General features: G+C 48.4%; 1 protein-coding gene across 3 annotated transcripts; it reads right to left on the reverse strand.

Annotated features, from left to right (window-relative positions):
* Positions 1 to 469: 469 nt before the first annotated feature.
* Positions 470 to 18,848, reverse strand: CEP57 (centrosomal protein 57). 3 transcript variants are annotated; one of them, XM_035115073.2, is made up of 11 exons: positions 18,689 to 18,848; positions 15,392 to 15,551; positions 12,327 to 12,524; positions 9,937 to 10,058; positions 8,959 to 9,075; positions 7,760 to 7,837; positions 5,667 to 5,783; positions 5,398 to 5,478; positions 4,496 to 4,722; positions 3,133 to 3,277; positions 470 to 1,950 (listed from the first exon to the last, which is right to left on the reverse strand). In XM_035115073.2, exons 1-11 carry the CDS (start codon positions 18,716 to 18,718, stop codon positions 1,744 to 1,746), a joined length of 1,482 nt encoding a protein of 493 aa, XP_034970964.2. In that variant the 5' UTR covers positions 18,719 to 18,848; the 3' UTR covers positions 470 to 1,743. The 3 variants fall into 3 exon arrangements, with proteins under 3 accessions (XP_034970964.2, XP_060129852.1, XP_034970965.2); XM_060273869.1 differs by lacking the exon at positions 18,689 to 18,848 and having other exon boundaries at positions 15,392 to 18,655; XM_035115074.2 differs by lacking the exon at positions 18,689 to 18,848 and having other exon boundaries at positions 12,327 to 12,506; positions 15,392 to 18,653.
* Between the last annotated feature and the right edge of the window lie 209 nt (positions 18,849 to 19,057).

The raw sequence follows: 19,057 nt of genomic DNA on the forward strand, positions 1-19,057 counted from the left end.
CCTCTGGGTATCTGTGCAGATGGCAAACACAGCATCGCCCTTGCTGTCTGCTCACAAAGGAGGGTGAGGGAGGGGAGCTTGCAGCCGGTCCACAGAAAAGAACAGCCAGGGGTCCTTGCTACCTTGTTTTTGCTTTAGGGGGTGATAAGGATTTTGCACATAGTGTCCAGGTTGCATGGTAGCAAGTCTCACTGCAGGAAGCACAGGCTATACTTAACATACATAAAAGCATCAACCTCTGAATGCAACCGGCTTTCCAGATTTGTTTAGAGCATGGGTAGGCAAACTAAGGCCTGGGGGCTGGATCCACCCCAATCACCTTCTAAATCCGGCCGGTGGATGGTCTGGGAATCGGCGTGGTTTTACATGAGTAGAATGTGTCCTTTTATTTAAAATGCATTTCTGAGTTATTTGTGGGGCATAGGAATTTGTTCACCCCCCCAAAAAAATAGTACAGCCCCCCCACGAGGTCTGAGGGACCAGCCCCCTGCTGAAAAAGTTTGCTGACCCAATTTAGAGCATATGCATCCCTGCATTGCACTAGTACTTGTAAAGTGGAAAAGTTCAAGAGAAGCCGTTTTCCGCCTCATTTATTCAATTGGCAAGTTGCCTTTATTGGATCCTAATCAAACCTCAAAAGGCACAATTTTTGAGTCATTACATTCCAATCATTGGAAAGACTTTACATTATTAATGTAATAAATAATATATCTCTGTGCGTGTGTGTTTTTATAAAAATCCATAGGACCACAACAGCCACCAGATCTCCTAGCCCAGTGAAGGATAAAATTATTAAAAGCCAAGCTAAAAACCAGCTGCCAATACCAGAACAGCCATGACCGGGGGTGCTTTTTTGTTTGTTTGTTTGTTTGTTTGTTTGTTTTTAAAAAGAAACACATTGACTTCACTCTTCTGCAAGGAGAAAAAAAACCAAGAGAGAAGATACAAACAGCTGTTCAGTTCCTCTTTGAAACCACATTATTAAGATTCCAAGGATGGAAAAACTCTGAAGGAAATGTCCTTAATTATAAGCTGAGGTAAAAGCCTTTAGGTAGTCAACTGAATATTAAAGAGGTCGCTCTTTACAAAACTTCCATATTTCGAAATGAGAACATCTTACTGAGAACGTTTGAACATCTGAAGTGGAAAACACCCAACACCACACATAAAGCAATTTTTTTAAAAAAAAATGCAGGGGAGGGAGCAGTTTAAGGCTGAAGACAAATGCATTTTAGGAGAGTTGAAAGGTAATGTAATAACACCTTTGTGTGTCTTTCGCCCCACTGGTCAAGACAGCAGTGGACATTTTTGAAGCAGGGCAAAGGCCTGCAAAAACTGCATAACAGAGACAACTATGCCTCCATTGTACCATCTTCTGTTGGGGGGGGCGGGGAGAAAATCACTATTGTCTGCCTCTAGGCTTAGAAAAGAGTCACCCCTGGTGAGCAATTAATTAGATTAATTGCCTGAGTTGTAGGGAAAGAAGAATACCATGGTTCACAGCAAAGGGATTGGTAACGTGCTACAAGAATAATAAGGGTTATCTTATTTCTTCCCTCCCCACCTCCTGCATCAGGATTAGGGGCTGTAATCTGATCAGGCCCACAGGTGGGGAATGAGGGGCTTTCGTTGAGAAAGTGCAGCAAAGCCGGAGTCTTGCCCGGCAAGGAAGGCAGCTGAGATTGGAGCCAGCAAGCCAGAAAAGGTGCAAAAAACAACGACAAATCACACACGCAAGACGCCTCAGCGGTCCCAACTGTTGTCATCTTTCTGAAGGGAGGTCTGTATGCTTTGCATTTCCCTCAGCAACTGCAGGCTCTTCTTGCCCTGCTCTCCAGGTCTCCTCTTCAGGCCGGCGTCTTTCACCCGGTTGACCTTCGTTTTCGCTTCGCAGCTTCTGCTTGGCTGCTGAGGACAAGAGAGCCTGCCTTCCCTCTTCTGCTTCGCCAGCTGTGAGGTCAAAAAAGGAGAAGGGGAGAGGGCATTTCAGAATGGCCTGCTTTTTACCTCAGGAATATTCTTCCTTTCCTCCAATCCCCTTCACCAACTGCGGGAAGGGATATTCTTCTTCTTCTCATCGAGAAAACTATATTCTACACACCTGTTATGTTCTACAGCTACTCTACTTATAACATGCTTTTTTCCTCATAGGTTGCTCTAGATCAGGCATCCCCAAACTTCGGCCCTCCAGATGTTTTTGGACTACAATTCCCATCATCCCTGACCACTGGTCCTCTTAGCTAGGGATCATGGGAGTTGTAGGCCAAAACATCTGGAGGGCCGCAGTTTGGGGATGCATGCCCTAGATGTTATTTTCATAGGAAGCTGCCTTATACAGAGTTGGACCCATTGGTCCATGTAGCTTAGCATTGTCTACACTGACTGGTAGCAGCTCTTCAATATTTCAGTGGTCATAGAATTGTGGAGTTGGAAGGGACCACAAGAGTCTTCTAGTCCAACCCCCTGCAATGCAGGAATCTTTTGTCCAATGTGGGGCTCGAACCCACAAACCTGAGATTACGAGTCTTATGATGTATGTACAAAATAAGCTATCCCGGCTGTTCTACCTGGAGACTGGACCTTGTGCATGCAAAGCAGATGTTCTACCACTGAGTTACGGCTCGAAGCCAACCTGGCATTCATTTTTAGGTTTTTTATTTATTTCGCAAAACATTATACATGGCTTAATGGAAAAACAAATATCTTAAGTGGTGCATATTAATATAAAATACTCATCAATGGACCAATTCACACTTTGAATGGTGGAATATAAGTGCATTAAATTGGAGAAGGGGAACCTGCAGCCCACCAATGCTGGACTCGGACCCAGCCAGCATGGCCAGGCGATGGGAGTCCAAAAACATCTGGAGCTGCTGCTAGTCAGAGTAGAGCAGGACAGGCACCTGTGGCCCTCCAGATGTTGCTGGACTACAACTTCCAGCACCCCAGATCATGGGCCATGCTGGCTGCTGCTGTTGGCAGTCCAACATCTGGAAAAACCACAGCATCCTCCGTCCATGGAAGAGAGCTCAGATGCACCTCCTTTATCTGTTGTACATTTGCCTTGTGTAGGGATGGCCAGCGGGGCACTGCATAATTGTTTGCCCACCTATTATAAAAAAGGCAACTCACCCGCGCCCGATGCCTCTGGATTTTACAAATCTGTTCTGCCTTGGCTTCCATCTTCTTCACCAGCACTTCCAGCTCCCCCTCCAGGTCTTCTCTTACGGCAATCGTTGGAGCCTCATGGATGAGTTTTACCAGCTGCTGGTGATCGCTTACATGCAATAGAAAGATTCAGGGTGAGGGGGGGGTTAAACTTGCTCTTTGCTCACTAAGAACAGGCTTCATATACATTTTCAGAGTCTCTTTGCAAGTAGAGGAAACAATCCAACTTCAAAATCTAGGGCTGTTAAACCAGCGACAAAAAAATATTATTCTTTTCGGCTGGTTACCAGGCAGATGAATAAACACATTTACCAACATCTAGATTAAAAGGGTGTTTGCGATAGATTGGAGGAAAACAGAATTGGTGGATTAAATTGTCAGCTATCAATCATCGTTAGGAATGGCAGGGAAAGAGAGGCAGCTACAATGGGACCAAGAAGTCTGTCTTTTAAGTGCATTTGTGTGGGGCGGGGCGGCAAAACCCCAAACAGATGCTTTACCGTAGCAAAGCTACCATGCTACATTTTAACAGGGGTTCTTCTCAGGGCCAGGATGGTCCTATTCTATGATTTTAGTCAACTTTCTTGCAGTAGCAGGTCACTCTGGCCATGCTTTTTCTTCCTCTGGACATCATTTTATTTGCTTTGCCCCCTCTCCAGTTCCAGGAACCCAATGAAGAGTGTCTCTGAGTATGCGCAGAGTGCCTTTTCTTCGTCAGCATATAGAGGCCCTTTCCCCCAAACCATGCCCACCTGCCCTACACGTGACATCATCTGTGATGTCGTAGTGGGTAGGGACACATCTGCAAAGGAACAATCGGAAGTCTTGAAGCGTGCGCCCATTATTCCTTGCCAAGTGGGGCTCGCTAGCAGCAGTGACAGCGAGCCCCGGAAGAACTGTTGATGCTTTGGAGTTCCCAAAGCAGGGCTTGCTGCGTGCACAAATATTCCTTTGCATTGCCAAGCTTGATTTCAAGTCGGCAAAGCAAGGCTCTTCCAATCCAGCCTGCTCACAAAGAAAATACATTCTTTTGGGTCACGTGGGATCATTGCGATGCCTGGTGATTGGCAGGTGGGTAGCCCCACCCAGCTGTCAAAACGGCCCTAACACTTTTCTTTTGACACTCCCAAGGCTGCAATCCAATGCTCCTCTCCCCGAGAGGAAGCAACATAGACTTTGCTTCCAACTACATTCAGATAGATAGAATTGTGATGGATGACCTGCACTTCTGCTCAAGGGGTCTTTGGGGTGGCTACCGGAATTGAGAGTCAAACAACTGAACAAACACAGAGAAGATCCGCAAGGCGCGCACGTGCTTTGGACTCACAAGCTCATCTGCCCGAGTTCGTCTTGTAACGTCAACAGCACCTCGGAAAGGTCTCCCTGGGACGTGGAAGAAATGGAAGAGCTGGAATTCCTCCTTCCTCTGCCCATCGGCTTGCTCAAGGGGACACTGCTGACCACGCGCTCATTGCAAAGGGCTTTCGAATGATGCTTCATCAGGTGCAGCACATGCTGGACGTTGGCTCCCACAGAGTGGCTGGGGCTTGTGGACTGAAAGTAAAGGGAGGGGAAAGGTGAAGAGGACAAAGGCGACCTGGGTAATTGAACGCTGAGCAAAATGTACCTCGGATGTGCATCAGTGCATACGACGCTGGCTTATACGGAGTTAGGAATTTGGGACAGGAAATTAAGGGGAGCTGCGATAGCAGCCTTCCAATATCTGAAAGGCCGCTTGTTGTGCAGAGGGTTTGAGACCCACAGCTGGGCACCTTCATCTGCCCCAGCTGCAACAAAACATGCCTCTCCCACATCAGCCTCTACAGCCACAGCAGGAGCTCCAACCACCCAACAGCTTGACCTTGCCTCCAAAGGCACACTCCTCCACCATCTCCCGAGACAGATGAATGCCAGCAACATGCTGCGCAGAAAGTGGAGAAGAACCAGTGGGTGGAAAGGACAGCCGATTTCGCTGAACATTAAGGGAATCAGCTGTTAGCCTATGGAAGAGACAGCCTCTGGGGGTGGCAGGCTCTCCTTTGCTGGAGATGAGGCACAGGTTGAGCAGCCAACTCTCAGGAATGCCGTGGTTGCAAGATTCTCCGCCCCGAGCAGAAGGTTGGACCAGGTGGCTTCTAGGGTACCTTGAAGCCCCATTTCCTAGTATTGTCTCTGAACACAGAGCCCTCCATTCAGTTATCAGAGCTTGGGAAGTCATTGATTCCTTACCTTTCCAGCGACAAAAGGCACATCCCCCAGCCGCAGCCTATAGTGAGGCTGTGCGTGGCAGTGAACCATTCCAGGGTCATTCTAAAAAGAGAAGAGAAACTCCCACATTAGGAAAAATGAAGTCAAACAAAGGTGGCAGCAAATGGTGGGAGGAGCCAGGATTGATGATGGGCGAAACTACAGCCAACAAAGAGCAGAGTCTACAGCACCGGAGGGTTCCACAGGTAAACAGGGATGCGATCTAAGCTCTTTTAGCACCGGTGATGTACCTTTTCCATCTGCTTTGCTTTCTTCTTGATCTTCTTTGGTTTCAAAGGCTCCGTCAACATCACAGGCTGCGTTTGTGCTTCCAGCAACTGTCTGTTCTTCTCCAAACCAGTCTGAAGCTGCCAAGATAAGCCTGGGGATTATTATTATTATTTTCTTTAATTCAAAATAATAGATGATTAAGTTGGGGGGGTTGCCAGCTAAGGCACAGCCCACAGATTGGTCACCCCAAAGATGTTGCAGGACTCCCAAGTCCCATTAGCCCCAGCCAGCCAGTATAACAATGGTCGGGGGATAGGAACTGTAGTCCAACAATATTTCAAGGGCTGGAAGCTCCTCATCACTGACACAGTCCAGAACTGCTAAACATTCAGCCACAGGCATCAATTCATTGAGGAAAGTGTTAAGAATGTTCCTTCCTAAAACGCAGCTGCAGGGGGCTTGTGATTCCTTATCTCTGCTGCTACGCAACCTGGCATGCAGAGCCGGCCTATGTAAGAGGCCCATTTTTCAGCGTTCCTGCATGGAGACGAATAGGGGAGACAAATTGTGGAGATGTGCTGAGAGACATTGAAACTGTTGGGAAGAGAAATTGAAGCTCCAAAGACTGTTGGTTGGAAAACTGGACGAAGAACTGTGTAGTTGCAGGACTTTGGCAACCGGACTTCATTCTTGCTTTGTGGAATTTGTCCAAGCAAGGATTCTGAAAGCTAAAACCCTCTTTGGGCTCAGAGAGAGGACTTCTTAAGGCAACTGTTTATAGGGTGTATATAGTGTGTCTTGTGTTTACTGTGCAAAGCATTACAGTGGTACCTCGGTTTACGAATTTTCGGTTTACGAACACTCCTAACCCGGAAGTTAGTAAACCAAGGTGCCCGAGGCCTACTGAGTGTCTGATGCCTTTGGGGAGGCCGGGCCTTTGCTCCGATGGCTCCTGGAGGCCCGGAGCGAAGGCCCGGCCTCCCTGAAGGCATCGGAGCGAAGGCCAAACCTCCCTGAAGACACCGGAACGTCCGATACCTTTGGGGAGGCCGGGACTTCGTTCCGATACCTCCCAGAGGCCGGGACTTCGTTCCGATGCCTCCCAGAGGCCGAGGAGCGCTTCCGCGACTGGGTTGCAGCCACGGAAGCGCTCCCCGGCCTCCGCGAAGGCATCGGAGCGAAGCCCCAGCCTCCACGAAGGCATCGGAGCCGGGACTTCGTTCCAATGCCTCCCAGAGGCCGGGGAGCGCTTCCGTGACTGGGCTGCAGCCACGGAAGCGCTCCATTAAATTGCTGCTTTAGGGGGGGGTTTCATCATCTAGAACGGATTAATCCACTCTCCATTACTTTCAATGGAAAAGTTTGCTTCGGTTTATGAACGCTTCGGTTTATGAACAGACTTCCGGAACCAATTGTGTTCATAAACCGAGGTACCACTGTATTAGATATTTATCCCAGCCCTGGTTTTTCCCATCAAAAGTCTAGCCTGCCCTTGGATGGTACCAGAGCCTTATATAGGAACAACCCAGATATGCTATCCAAACTCCTGTTCCATTGCTTCTATATAAAACTTCTCCCAACCTGCTGCCCTCCAGATGTTGTTGGGGCTCCAGCTCCCAGCAGCTCAAGCCAGCATGGGCAAGAGTCAGGGATGATGGGAATTGTAGTGCAAATTCAGGCACTAGGCTGTAGAAGTCTGCTTTATATGGAGGCATGGAACTGATACACAAATATCTATGTCTATTGCATGTAATTGGAGGCATTTGCATTAAAGGCTGGAGATGGGGGAGTTCTATCCCAACAAACTGGATGTAGGTTTTCAACTGAAAATGGTTGTAGTGTCCTAAAATTAATAATAATAATCTGCAGACCACAATAACTGGCCCACTAGCAGGCCTGTAGACAAGACTTTATGTTACCCAGCAGCTTGTGTCTGGACAGATTCTTGCAATCTTCTGAAAAGCTTTCTACCATGACTGTAGCCTACACAGAATGAAGTTTCTGATCATTCCATGTTTCTGCAAGGAGGCCTCAAACGCATTACAAATCCCACATGCCCTCAGGAGTTCTTTCCTCTGCAGAGAAATTCAGGCCAGAAATCGGAAGGACTTGCCTCTGCCGCTTTTTCCTGCACCCTTTTCCGCGCTTGTTCTTCCTCCAGGAGCTTCTCTTCCAGCTCTTTCATTTTTTTCTAGTTTAAACAAAAGCAAAACCTAAAATCACCCAACAGCCAATTTAGTCTTGCCTCTTGCCCCCTGCCTCCTGCGGGGTGTCCCGTAGGGAAAGTTCTGTCTGGGGGTAGCCTCGTCCTAAGCCCACCCTCTTTCTTTTAAGGGGAAGAAATAATCTAGCCTCCTTTTAGGGTTGCTGAGGAGTAAGATCTGCTCTGACCTTCCCGAAATAGGATACAAAGGCAACAAATACATAATAGAAACAGATCTGGAGTCTATCAGGGCCACAGCTCACAAGAGGAGGAGGCATGGCTATCTATGCAGCTATATTCAACCACTAGGGGGATCCAGAAGAGAACTAAATTTACAAAAATCAAAATAGGTGGCACAATTTTGGGGGGTGGGGTGGAATCTAAATATGGGTGTAAGACACACACCATATTAAGCTAAATAAATGTGGCATAGCATAATTTTGGGGCTGAGCTTCTAGGTTTTCTTGCGAGCAGAATTCATGTTTTATTGGAGCAGAATTTGGGATTCGGAGGTTCCCATGCAGAAAACTACAGCAGCAGAAGAAATCTAAACATTACCCTATTTAGTACGGCTGCCAACTGATTGAAGAAATATTTACATCAACTCATCAAATGAATTTAACTGATTTCATTTGCATACGAATAAAAGAAAGGATAAAACATATCCCAGTGTTTAGAACACAAAACGTGGCATCCTTACCTTTAAAATAGCAGAAACACAATACTGCAGCTTTCAGACTGCTAACCCTAGACACCGTTTTCTGGGAGCAAGTCCCACTGAGGTCATTTATATACCTCTGCTCCAAGTTCTAGTATAAAAATTGAGTGGATTCAAACACTCAGGGAGCCCTTCTTGTATCAGACCAATAATGGCCAGCCAGATCTCGTCTGGAAAGCCCATTAGCGGGGCATGATGACGACAGGGATTTAGCAAGTGGTGAATCTCCCATCCGCCCCAGCCAGCATGGCCAATGGTCAGGGATGATGGGATTTGTAGCCCAGGAACATCGGGAAGGTCACAGGTTCTCCATCACCACATTACAAGAATGCTGAGCATCCACAATGAGCACACAAACCTGGTCTCGGGCGTCCGAACGAACACAACCTACCTCTGCATGAGACTGCATAGACGTAAGCCTTTCATATTCTTTCTCAAGCAGATCCAACCTTTCCAATTTAGATGTCACATGCGATTGATCAAGGATTCTCTCTCTTTCTAATGTGGCCTGGAAAGAGGAGGAGGAGAGTTATTCATGGCGTGGGGAGGGGGGAAAGAAGTGACGGGAAGAGCTTCGCCAGCTGAATTTCTGCCTGCCGCTGAAAAGCACAGGGGTGGCCAACAGCAGTAAAAGTCTGCAGCCCTAGTCAGCTGCGACATCTCACTAAAAACAGCAACATAATGGGAGAAAGGTGAAGCAGGGTGTGTGTGTGTGTGAAGCTCACAAAAGGCTCGTGTCAAACCCTTTTAATTCTAGGGCTAAATATTGTGACATTTGAGGCTAGGGCCTGTATCATGTCAACAGCAGGCCCCAGTAGCAGGTAGGGTGGCAAAACTGTTGAATGAAGGGGAAGAGTTTTCAAGATCCGCATGCTGGTAACCCAGTCCCACAACGTAACCTAATAATAGCCTGGTTGGGTCAGGCTGAAGGTCCACCTACTCTGCCATTCAGTTTCCCACAGAGGTTGACCAGATGTAACATTTGAGGAAGCCCAAATGGTGGACATGAAGAGGCAACAGCTCCTCCGGTTGGAATTCACCTGCAGTTGATTTTCAGATGCACTTTCATACTGGAGGTAGGGAATACCCACCAGGACTAGTATGTCTTCTCTCATACGAAAGTTCATACCAATGACAAACTTAGTTGGTATCTAAGGTGCTGCTGGAAGGAATTTTTTTATTTTGTTTCTCTGAAATTTGTCTCACTCAGCTTTGAAAGCCATCCAAGCTTGTGGCCATCACCACATCTTGTGGCAGTGAGTTCCACAAGTGTGTGTGTGTGTATATAGCCCAGATGTATTATGGCTGCTGACAACACTAATAGAGTTCACATTAAGAAGGCCAGATGACACCAAGGCAGACGATGTACCTGTTTCTGCAAGACAGTGGTCTTTTCGAGTTCTGCCTGTGCAATCATTTGTTTCATGTAATCCAGCTGCTTTTCCAGAAGGCGGCAGCGAGTCTCGGCACCTGCCAGCTGAGCTTCCAACTCTGAAGGGAGGGCAATGAGAGATGGCTATCACATCTGTGAATTTCCAGTCCTTTCCAGACCTAGGAATATGAAGGTGAGTACACTACAGCCCCAATGCTAATAATGGACCCCGTGAGGACTATACAGGTTGCAAGCTGTGGGGCATTGCCAGCTGTATTCAGGGTAGACTCATTGGTGGGCCTAGGTCTGTCGTGTCCATCAATTTCAATGGGTCCAAGTGGGACTAACAATGGATACAACCCTACTGCTCAGAGTAAACCACTACAATTTCAGAAAAGTCCAACCTAGGTCCATTAATTTCAATGGGTTTGCTCCATGAAGAATTTAGTTGGCTACAGCCCTAAGAGACTAGTAGACTAGGCCTAGGCAATGTATTGATACGCTGCCTGAAACCGGTTTAAAGTTAAAATCACAAAAGCGATTTCAGAATTTCCAATCAGGCAATGTACTCACAGCCAGCACAGCGCACTTCCCTCGGGCACCCGATGCTCATCCACTCCCTCCCTCCACAGCCTTGGGAGTGGGGTTTGCCTGCCTGCCTGCCTGCCTGCCTGCCTGCCTGCCTGCCTGCCTGCCTGCCAACATCTTTGCTTTCTTTCTCTGGCTGCATGAGCGCTGGCAGGCTGCCGCCTTCCTCCGTTCTTCCTTGCACCAAACCAAACAGCGGCTCCCAGTACCCATTGCTTGCGCGGTGAGAAACTATCATTGGGGTGAGCCGTGACTGGCAGTTCCGGGGAGGCTGGTGGCTCTGCAGTGGCAGCACCGCCTATCTGACCTCACCAGTAAGAGGCAGAAACTGTGCACGGTGATGCCAATTGTCTCCGTGGCCAGCAACTACCTTCTTCCTCCCAGCCTCCTTTCTGACGTCGTAATATACCGCCATATCGGCAGTATATTACGATGCTGGGAAGCAGATATTGCCCAGCCCTACAATAGAGCAAGGACAGGCTCTTCAAAATTCTAAATGGCCCAAGAGATGGAGTGGAGGAAGCACTCATCTGAACACCAATGGGGCAGATAAGATGCCATACGTACGTGCGTCAGATATATACTATGCAGAGCCCAAAGCTGAGATACTCAAACCACCTGCAGATGTGCCTCAACACAGAAGAGGCAAGCGGAGAACGAGCAGCAGCTGAAGCACAGCCATGCTCCCAACTTCAGCCGTACGCTGACAATGGGAGCCATCTGTCAGTTCCACAAGAAGTAAGAACAATTAGGTATCATGGTAACTGGAGTTTTTTTGGAACTGGGCTGTGCATTCTAATTCCATGAGGCTACCAATACAGTAAAGGCTCCTGGATAGATCTCTTCAACCTTGCCTTAACGACACCGATTCTCTAACACAAGGGTTTTCAAACTGTGTTTAAGGGTGATCCGGGGTTCCTTGGAAGCTTCTCCTGAAGGAGGAGATCTCAAACGGCAGGCAAGCTCCCCTGAAAGGCAGCTTGCTCATCACAACTGATCCTCGTCTCAAATGTACATCCGCGTGGTTGTGTAGGGTGAGCTCAGCATGCTGAGCTGGGTTAGGCATTCCGGTGCCCATCAGAAGTCCTGGGCTACACCTCTCCTCGTCCCTGGCCATTGGTTTTGCTGGCCAAGGACAATGTCAATTTATAACCCAGAAGGTCTCCATGGCACTTGGCTGCCTACCCTTACTCTAAGTGAACAGCTGCTACTTGCAGAATAATGATCTTTTGGATCTGAAGAAGGCAACGTGCAAAAATAAATTGTTTTCCCCACCTCTTTCAGAGCATCTCAGCTTTAGGCATCACATAGCATACATCTGCCCCAGATAGACAGGGAGCTGGATCATTGGAAAACACTTCCACTGCCAGAATCCTCTTCAATGCACCAAAATGCTTTGGACTGTAAATTTTTGGACATTATCCTGTTTCTTCTACCCCTCTGCTTCTTGCTTCTTGTATACCAGGCATCCCCAAACTTCGGCCCTCCAGAAGTTTTGGACTACAATTCCCATCTTCCCAGACCACTGGTCCTGCTAACTAGGGATCATGGGAGTTGTAGGCCAAAACATCTGGAGGGCCGCAGTTTGGGGATGCCTGTTGTATACCATAGGGTGCCACCAAAACTATAGATCCTGATAGGCTCACATGCTGTCCAGATGCACAGATTTGGGGGGGTATACTTTGGCCAGCGTACACACTGGGTCATGGGAAGTGACCTCACTGAATAACTTAAGGGGGCTCGTCCAAATACCCCTAGGATTATTAATTTGTAGTTGAGCAAAGGAGACGTTTGCACACCTTCGTTTTTCCTGGACACCTCAGACTTTGTCTGCTCTTTTTCCATCAGCTGTTCGCTCAGCACTTTCTTATAGTCTGAGGTTTCCTTGGCCAGAGATTTCACACTCTCCTCTGCTTGAATCCGTTCCAGCTCCAGCTGCCGTATTTTCTCTTGCAGGTTCTTCAGAGCTGAGAATATTGCTAACAACAACAACAAAGCTAAATACAATTAGAACCAGCTATTAATGAGCTAGCATGACGCAGCAGATACAGGGTTGGATTGAAGACTGCGGAAAGCTGCATTCAAAGACTGTCCAGCTGTGAAGCTTAATGTGTGGACCTGAGCAAGTCCCAAGCTCCCTCCCTAACCTATTTCACAAGGATGGTTGTTGAAGCTCAAATGCGATATGCTGATATAATGTATGTTGTTCCCAGTTCCTTGGGTTAGGCTATACATCTGATGAAGTTACAACAAAATCCAGTTTTCTGTGAATCTTAGATATTTTAATCAGCACTATGCTGAAAATCTGCCCCATGTTTCCCCCCCCCCAAGCCATTTCCCACAACTAAACAAGAAAAAAAGCAATAAAAATTATCAAAAGTGGGATGGGGAAGAGAAAATTGCAGTGAAATTCTCATGGGTGGTGTGTGGCGTGTTTCGTTGTGCTTACCTGATTGGTGTGGTGGTTGCGAGGTGCTTATGAATGCCCCTTATTTCATTCTCCAAATCATCTCCCCAGTACTCTGCACTCTGCAGCCTCCCTAGGTGTCTGCTCTCCAATTAAAGGTGGCTCCTCCCATTGCACTTTTGTCAATCAGGATGTGCAGGCAGTGAGGGAGGCTTAAGGAGTGCTGGAGAAATGGTTACTGGAAAGGAAAGCATACTTACCACCCTTGTCCACCTTCGAGGTAAGCTCGAAACACAACACCCACCCAAATTCTAAAGGAATGATAAAGTCAGGCCCGTCCTAGCCATAGAGGCTAGTGGCGCGGAGAACCATGGCGCCGGGCGCTGGAGGGCGCTGGAAGGGCGCCAAGTGAGCGCAGGGTTCTGGCGATGTGGCCAGGACTGCGTTCCACGAGCTGAGAGGCTGCGCCGCGTCTCTCTCTTTCTCCGAGGACTCCGCGCTGCCTGCGCCTCCTCGTTTCCCCAGCGCTGGGTTCCGCTCACTCGAGCTTCGCCACCAGTGCGCGCACAGTGCCCAAGCAGCTCTTGCTGGTCCCACGGTGCGCGCGCTGGTGGCGAAGCTTGACTGAGCGGAACCCAGCGCTGGGGAAATGAGAAGGAGGCGCAGCGCGGAGTCCTCGGAGGTGGCCTCCCGCTGCTGCTGCGGTCCGCTTGGTACTCCCGGGCCCTTGGAGAGGCTCTGGAGGGGGCCGCTGGAGGGACCTAGCGCCAGGGCGCTGGATGGGCTTAAGACGGCCCTGGATAAAGTGCTTTGAAAACGAGGCAGGAAAAAAGGAGAGCTGCTTTCACAGAGGAAAGAAATTTTTCAATAAATTGGATAGATATTGGCACAGCCTTACATTTGAAATGTGACCGCTGGACTTTTGGCATTAAAGCTCGCCCTCAGCAAGAGCTTCCTGATATTATATTGCTATTGCTCCTTCCCTGGAACTTTTGTTAAGGCAGTATTTTTCAAACTTGGATCCACAGCTGCTGTGGGACTACAACTCCCATCATCCCTAGCTAACAGAACCAGTGGTCAAGGATGATGGGAACTGTAGTCCAACAACAGCTGGGGACCCAAGTTTTAGAAACACTGTGTATATTCTATGCTTTTTCAGTAAAAGTATCTGGAACTGGACTCCACATTCCCAAATCCCAGTCACATTTGAAGCTCTGAACTTGAGAGTCTGCAACTAGCCACACATACAGCATTAACACCATAAAATAATTCCCAGATAAATTATTTCAGCAAGCGGACCTTCTGCTGCCAAGGAGGAAAACAGAAGGCTACCAACACTGTGTGGCTTCAGTTCCCCAGGCTCTGACATCTGGCAGAGCTGAAAGGAAGTCTCATCAATAATTAGCAGACCCACTTCTCTGTAATAGCCAACGGAGCTCCTTGCCAGCACAACCCACGTTTAATTAGCAGGGTAGTTTTAAGCTCTGAGTTTCTCAAACGCCATCTTCACCTGTGATTTGACTATTCCCACATAACTGTAAGAAATGAGTGGACAATGACATGCTCTGCTGATGTCTGAGCCAGAGACAGAAATGGGAAGAGCGATAAGTATGAAGGTTGCCTTTGTACTGTAGCCTTGTTTCTTTACCCTCACATATCCCTCTGCCCTCCATCCAATCAAGCCAAAAGCATGATCAGAGTCCAGTGACACATCCCAGCCATTCAAAAGCACTAAAGAGGGTGAAAAGCTGGGAAGGTGAGGGTTGTGGCTCAGTTAAGTATATGGTCTGGACAAGGGGAGTCCCAATGACCATAAAGAGAGGCCTGAGGGTTTGCATTTGGTCTCTGGGCCTGACATTCCCCATTCCTAATATAGATGCAACAGCAGATTCAGGTAGGACTCCCAGAAATGGCTAACAAGCAGGCCTGACAAATCTCTTTCCGCAAACCATTCCAGAGTGTGCTGCTCCAGAAAACGGCTTGCTCCGCAATATCCACATGCTTCACTTCAGAGAGGGGTGGGGGACATGGAGCAAGGCCTCCCAAAGTCACATTGAAAGAACATATGGTTTATTGGTTGAAGTAACCCAAAAATGCTGCTTTCCTTGGCATTGGGGAGTTGGGAAGCAAGGACTGTAGAGGAAACAAGGGTCAAGAATAAGCCTGGGGGGGAGAAAGCAACCCATTGTCAACTGGTTCTTAAAAACCCACAAGGACCGTATTTTTTACAAAGCCACCGCATTTTAAAACAATCCACCTTTTAGTTTTCTTCAGATCAGCTGATAAGATTTTATAAAAGTCATTGTTTTAAAAAACAACAACAACGGGCATCCCATCCCCTCAACAAGGGTAGTGCTTTCACACAGATTCAAGGGTTGCGAACCTTCCAGAAGGACATACAAACAAACCGCAAACTTATTCCCAACGCTATCCCAATTCCTCCAAGTCAATCGTTACCTCTGCTGTTACTCTCTGGATATGCAATTACTGGCTTGGCAGGAGGTCGTCGCAAGTCAGCGTTAATGAAAGGTTTGTGCCTAGGGTACTCCGTATACGATGCTGCTGAAAGCCCATCTGTGAAGGATGGGGACCTGTGACTTGTACGGAAAGCAGCACCCTGGAAAGAGGTGGAAAAATGGTCAGTTGAGCTGTCTAATAGACACAGAGGATGCCTCATCCGTCCAGAAAGACCAATCTGAGTTTTCAGAGTGCAATTAGAGTGAGTGTCCAAAAAGCCTTTGATGACGAAGCAGGTCTTTAGGAAAACCTAAGAGTTCACCAAACAGTCAACAGGAGTAGCATGACAGAAAACACCAAGCAAGTATGGCACTGTGGTTTCAGTGGCAGACTAGGGTCATGGAGAATATTTAGAATCATAGAGTTGGAAGGGACCTGGAGGACCACCCAGTCAACCCCCTGCAATGCAGGATACGGCAGGTGTCCCTTACGGGAATCGAACCTGCAACCTTGGCACTACCCGCACCACGCTCTAACCAACTGAGCTATCCAGGAAACTTGCACTTCAACTCTCTTCAAGTTTACTTTGACTGAAGTGCCGCCAAGTTCAACAGAAATTACTTTCCCAGTAAGTGGATTTTGCAGGATATGATTGAGATTATGAGTGAGATTATGTATAGAATTTTGAGCTCCTCGGAGGAAAGGCAAGATAGAAAGGTAATCAGAGATAAGAGCTGGCCAGGAACATTATCCTGAGTTCCCGGTGAGGGGGGAAATGCAATCAACAAACTCGACCCATGCTATGACTGTGTCCCTCAGCCCTGCCTGCTCAGAAGTGTCCAAACAACTTCAGATTGATTCTGAGTCGGCTTGTAGGTGGCCAAATCTGATAGCCTCTGATAAGCAAGTGTCTAGTCTAGGTGATCAGGCACAGAAGAGTTACAAAAAGTTGGTAGTTCTTTCTTTTGGACTACTAATGAGGTACATGTGAATGAACAGGGTACTAAGCCCCTCTTAGTTCGTCTGATTTGCAAGTATGGTTGCAATTAAACAACGGGATCATGTCGTCAAATAGGGCATGGCTACAAGTGAGCTGCCATGATCACGCTTTCACTGTAGCTATGTTTCTACTCCTTTGCCTGCCTCCTACACACCCTCAGTGAATGGCTTAGGCCACATGGCAGAGGGCAGCACATGCATCTTTTATGGCTTATTGTGCACACCCACAACCTGAGTCCAATTTAAATGATAAATGCTTAGTTTCCGTATGTTGCTCAGCTGGTCCCTATGCAACACTGTTACCAAGCTTCTCTCCTGGAATACGAAACTGGAGACTTACAAGACGGGGTAGAGGAGAAAAACTAATCAGAATTATTCATTCTGCAAAAGCACTCAAGCGAGCCCCTGAAAGCATGGAGACAATACAGTACAAAGAAAGAGGTCGGAGTCTGAGGATTTTTAGTAGTCTGACCATACAATCTGAGAGATTCCAGAAAGGAGTCAAAGGGAGCATAGCTCCCAGCTATTATAATTAGAGCATGGATCCATGAGCCAACCTTATGCACACTTACTTACAAGAGCTACAGTGGCTATCTTGTGGCTCTCCAGATGTTGTTGGACTCCAGTTTCCAACAGCATAGCATGGCCCATGGTTAAGGCTGATAGGAGTTGTAGTCACTCTCAGCCAGACTGACTGCAAGAATAAAACACCAGGACCCTACAGGCATGGCCCTGAATTCTAGTTACTGGAAACCACAGGAGATGAAAGCACTCTCGTGCTAATGTTCTGCTCACTGGTTTCCCACAGACATCTATCTGGTTGCCGACTGCGATAAGAGGATGCTGGAATAAATGAGCCACTGGCCTTTTTCTTTTAATTTTTAATCCATTCATTTATTGAATTTATACCCAGATCAAACCTATCCATTCTGAAGGAAATCAGCCCTGAGCGCTCACTGGAAGGACAGATCGTGAAGCTGAGGCTCCAATACTTTGGCCACCTCATGAGAAGAGAAGACTCCTTGGAAAAGACCCTGATGTTGGGAAAGATTGAGGGCACAAGGAGAAGGGGACGACAGAGGAAGAGATGGCTGGACAGTGTTCTCGAAACCACCAACATGAGTCTGACCAAACTGCGGGAGGCAGTGGAAGACAGGAGTGCCTGGCGTGCTTTGGTCCATGGGGTCACGAAGAGTCGGACACAACTAAATGACTAAACAACAACAACAACCATAGTTTAACCATAGCTAGTTTAACCATTTTCTATTTCGACTCCCTCCTCCCTCTTTCTGCAGTTCCTTACATTTATAAGGGCTGCTGGCCTGACCCAGCAGATTCTTCCCATGTCCTTACAGACATTTGTAGGGCATTTATTTGGCAAAGAGATGGTGGGAGAGTGAAGCAGCGCCAGCATGGGGACGCTGCAATTTTGAAAGACCAGGGGATGGCCCTCTGTGGTGCAATGGGTCAATGGTGTTAACCAGGTGGTTGGTGGTTCGAGCGAACCCAGGGATGGCTGTGGGCAGGATTCCTGCATTGCACCAGATAACCCAACTCTACAATTCTATGAGCACCTATGCGATGGGTGGACCAACTAAAACTAACAGTGAGGGCTTCTGAGCACGCAGGAAGCTAACTGCAGAGAGTGATGGAGAGAACTTGGAAGATATCCAAAACGTGGTGTGAGATGCTGTGGAAGAAGCTACGGAAAGGCTAAGGTTCAGTGTTAGAGAGCAAGTGACCTTCTGCAGGCGAAGGTGTCCAGATGGGCCCCAGTATACCCAGTTATGGTGGGGAAAGATCTCAAATACCAGGCCTGGAAGTGGGTGCTTAATGTCCTGCAGAGCCCCGACTATTGACGCCCGGCAAATATTGCGACCAGGGTTTAAATCCCCGTCTCCAGCCACTCACTTGGGTGGCGTTGCGCGACAGTCACACTTCCTCTCTCAGCCTACCCCACCTCACGGGGTTGTTGCGGGGATAAAACGAGGAGGAGGAAGAGAAACTCGCCCGCCGCCAACGGCGGGGTACAAATGCAACAAAATGAATACCGTTGAGAGCTGAAAGGGCTCAGGGTCCGAAGAAGGGCTCGCTTGGAGATCCCCCTTATACAGTACTGTGCCAGCGCCGAGAATCCGCAAAGTTCACCCTCGCGGACGAGCGTGCCCCAGCGCATGTATAGAGCGCCTTCCTCATTTCCCCCTCCCCCTCCCTGAGCAGCTGCGCCCAACCTCCCGTAAGGGAAACCAGAGGTGGTTTCAGGGCCTGCCGCTCCATCAGGCTCCCCTCCGGGCTCACCGTGTTCTCCAGGTCCCCCGCCACCGCCATGTCGCAAAGGGGCGCCGGCGGAGGGCGCCTGTCCCTTTAAGGCCAGCGGGCCCGGAGAGCGGAGGTTACTGTCGCCTCCCGCCTCCTCCAGCTGCCCCACAAACACCGCGGCCGCGCCAACAAGGCCACTCTGTTGAGTGACATGTGAAGCAGCCAACGGAGTCTCGCCTCGCCCCTCCCAAGAGCAACATTTCCCCGCCCCTCCCGCTTTGCCTTTTACGGCGCGCTTGCGTCACAGAGCCGCGTCGGTGATGGACGCCCGGATTAACCAACCAGAGTTGAGCAAGAAGGGGAGGGAAAGCAGCCACAGCAGCCGCTCGGATTTATTTCCTTATTATC

This window comes from Zootoca vivipara, chromosome 4, assembly GCF_963506605.1.
Source record: "Zootoca vivipara chromosome 4, rZooViv1.1, whole genome shotgun sequence".
NCBI lineage: Eukaryota > Metazoa > Chordata > Lepidosauria > Squamata > Lacertidae > Zootoca > Zootoca vivipara.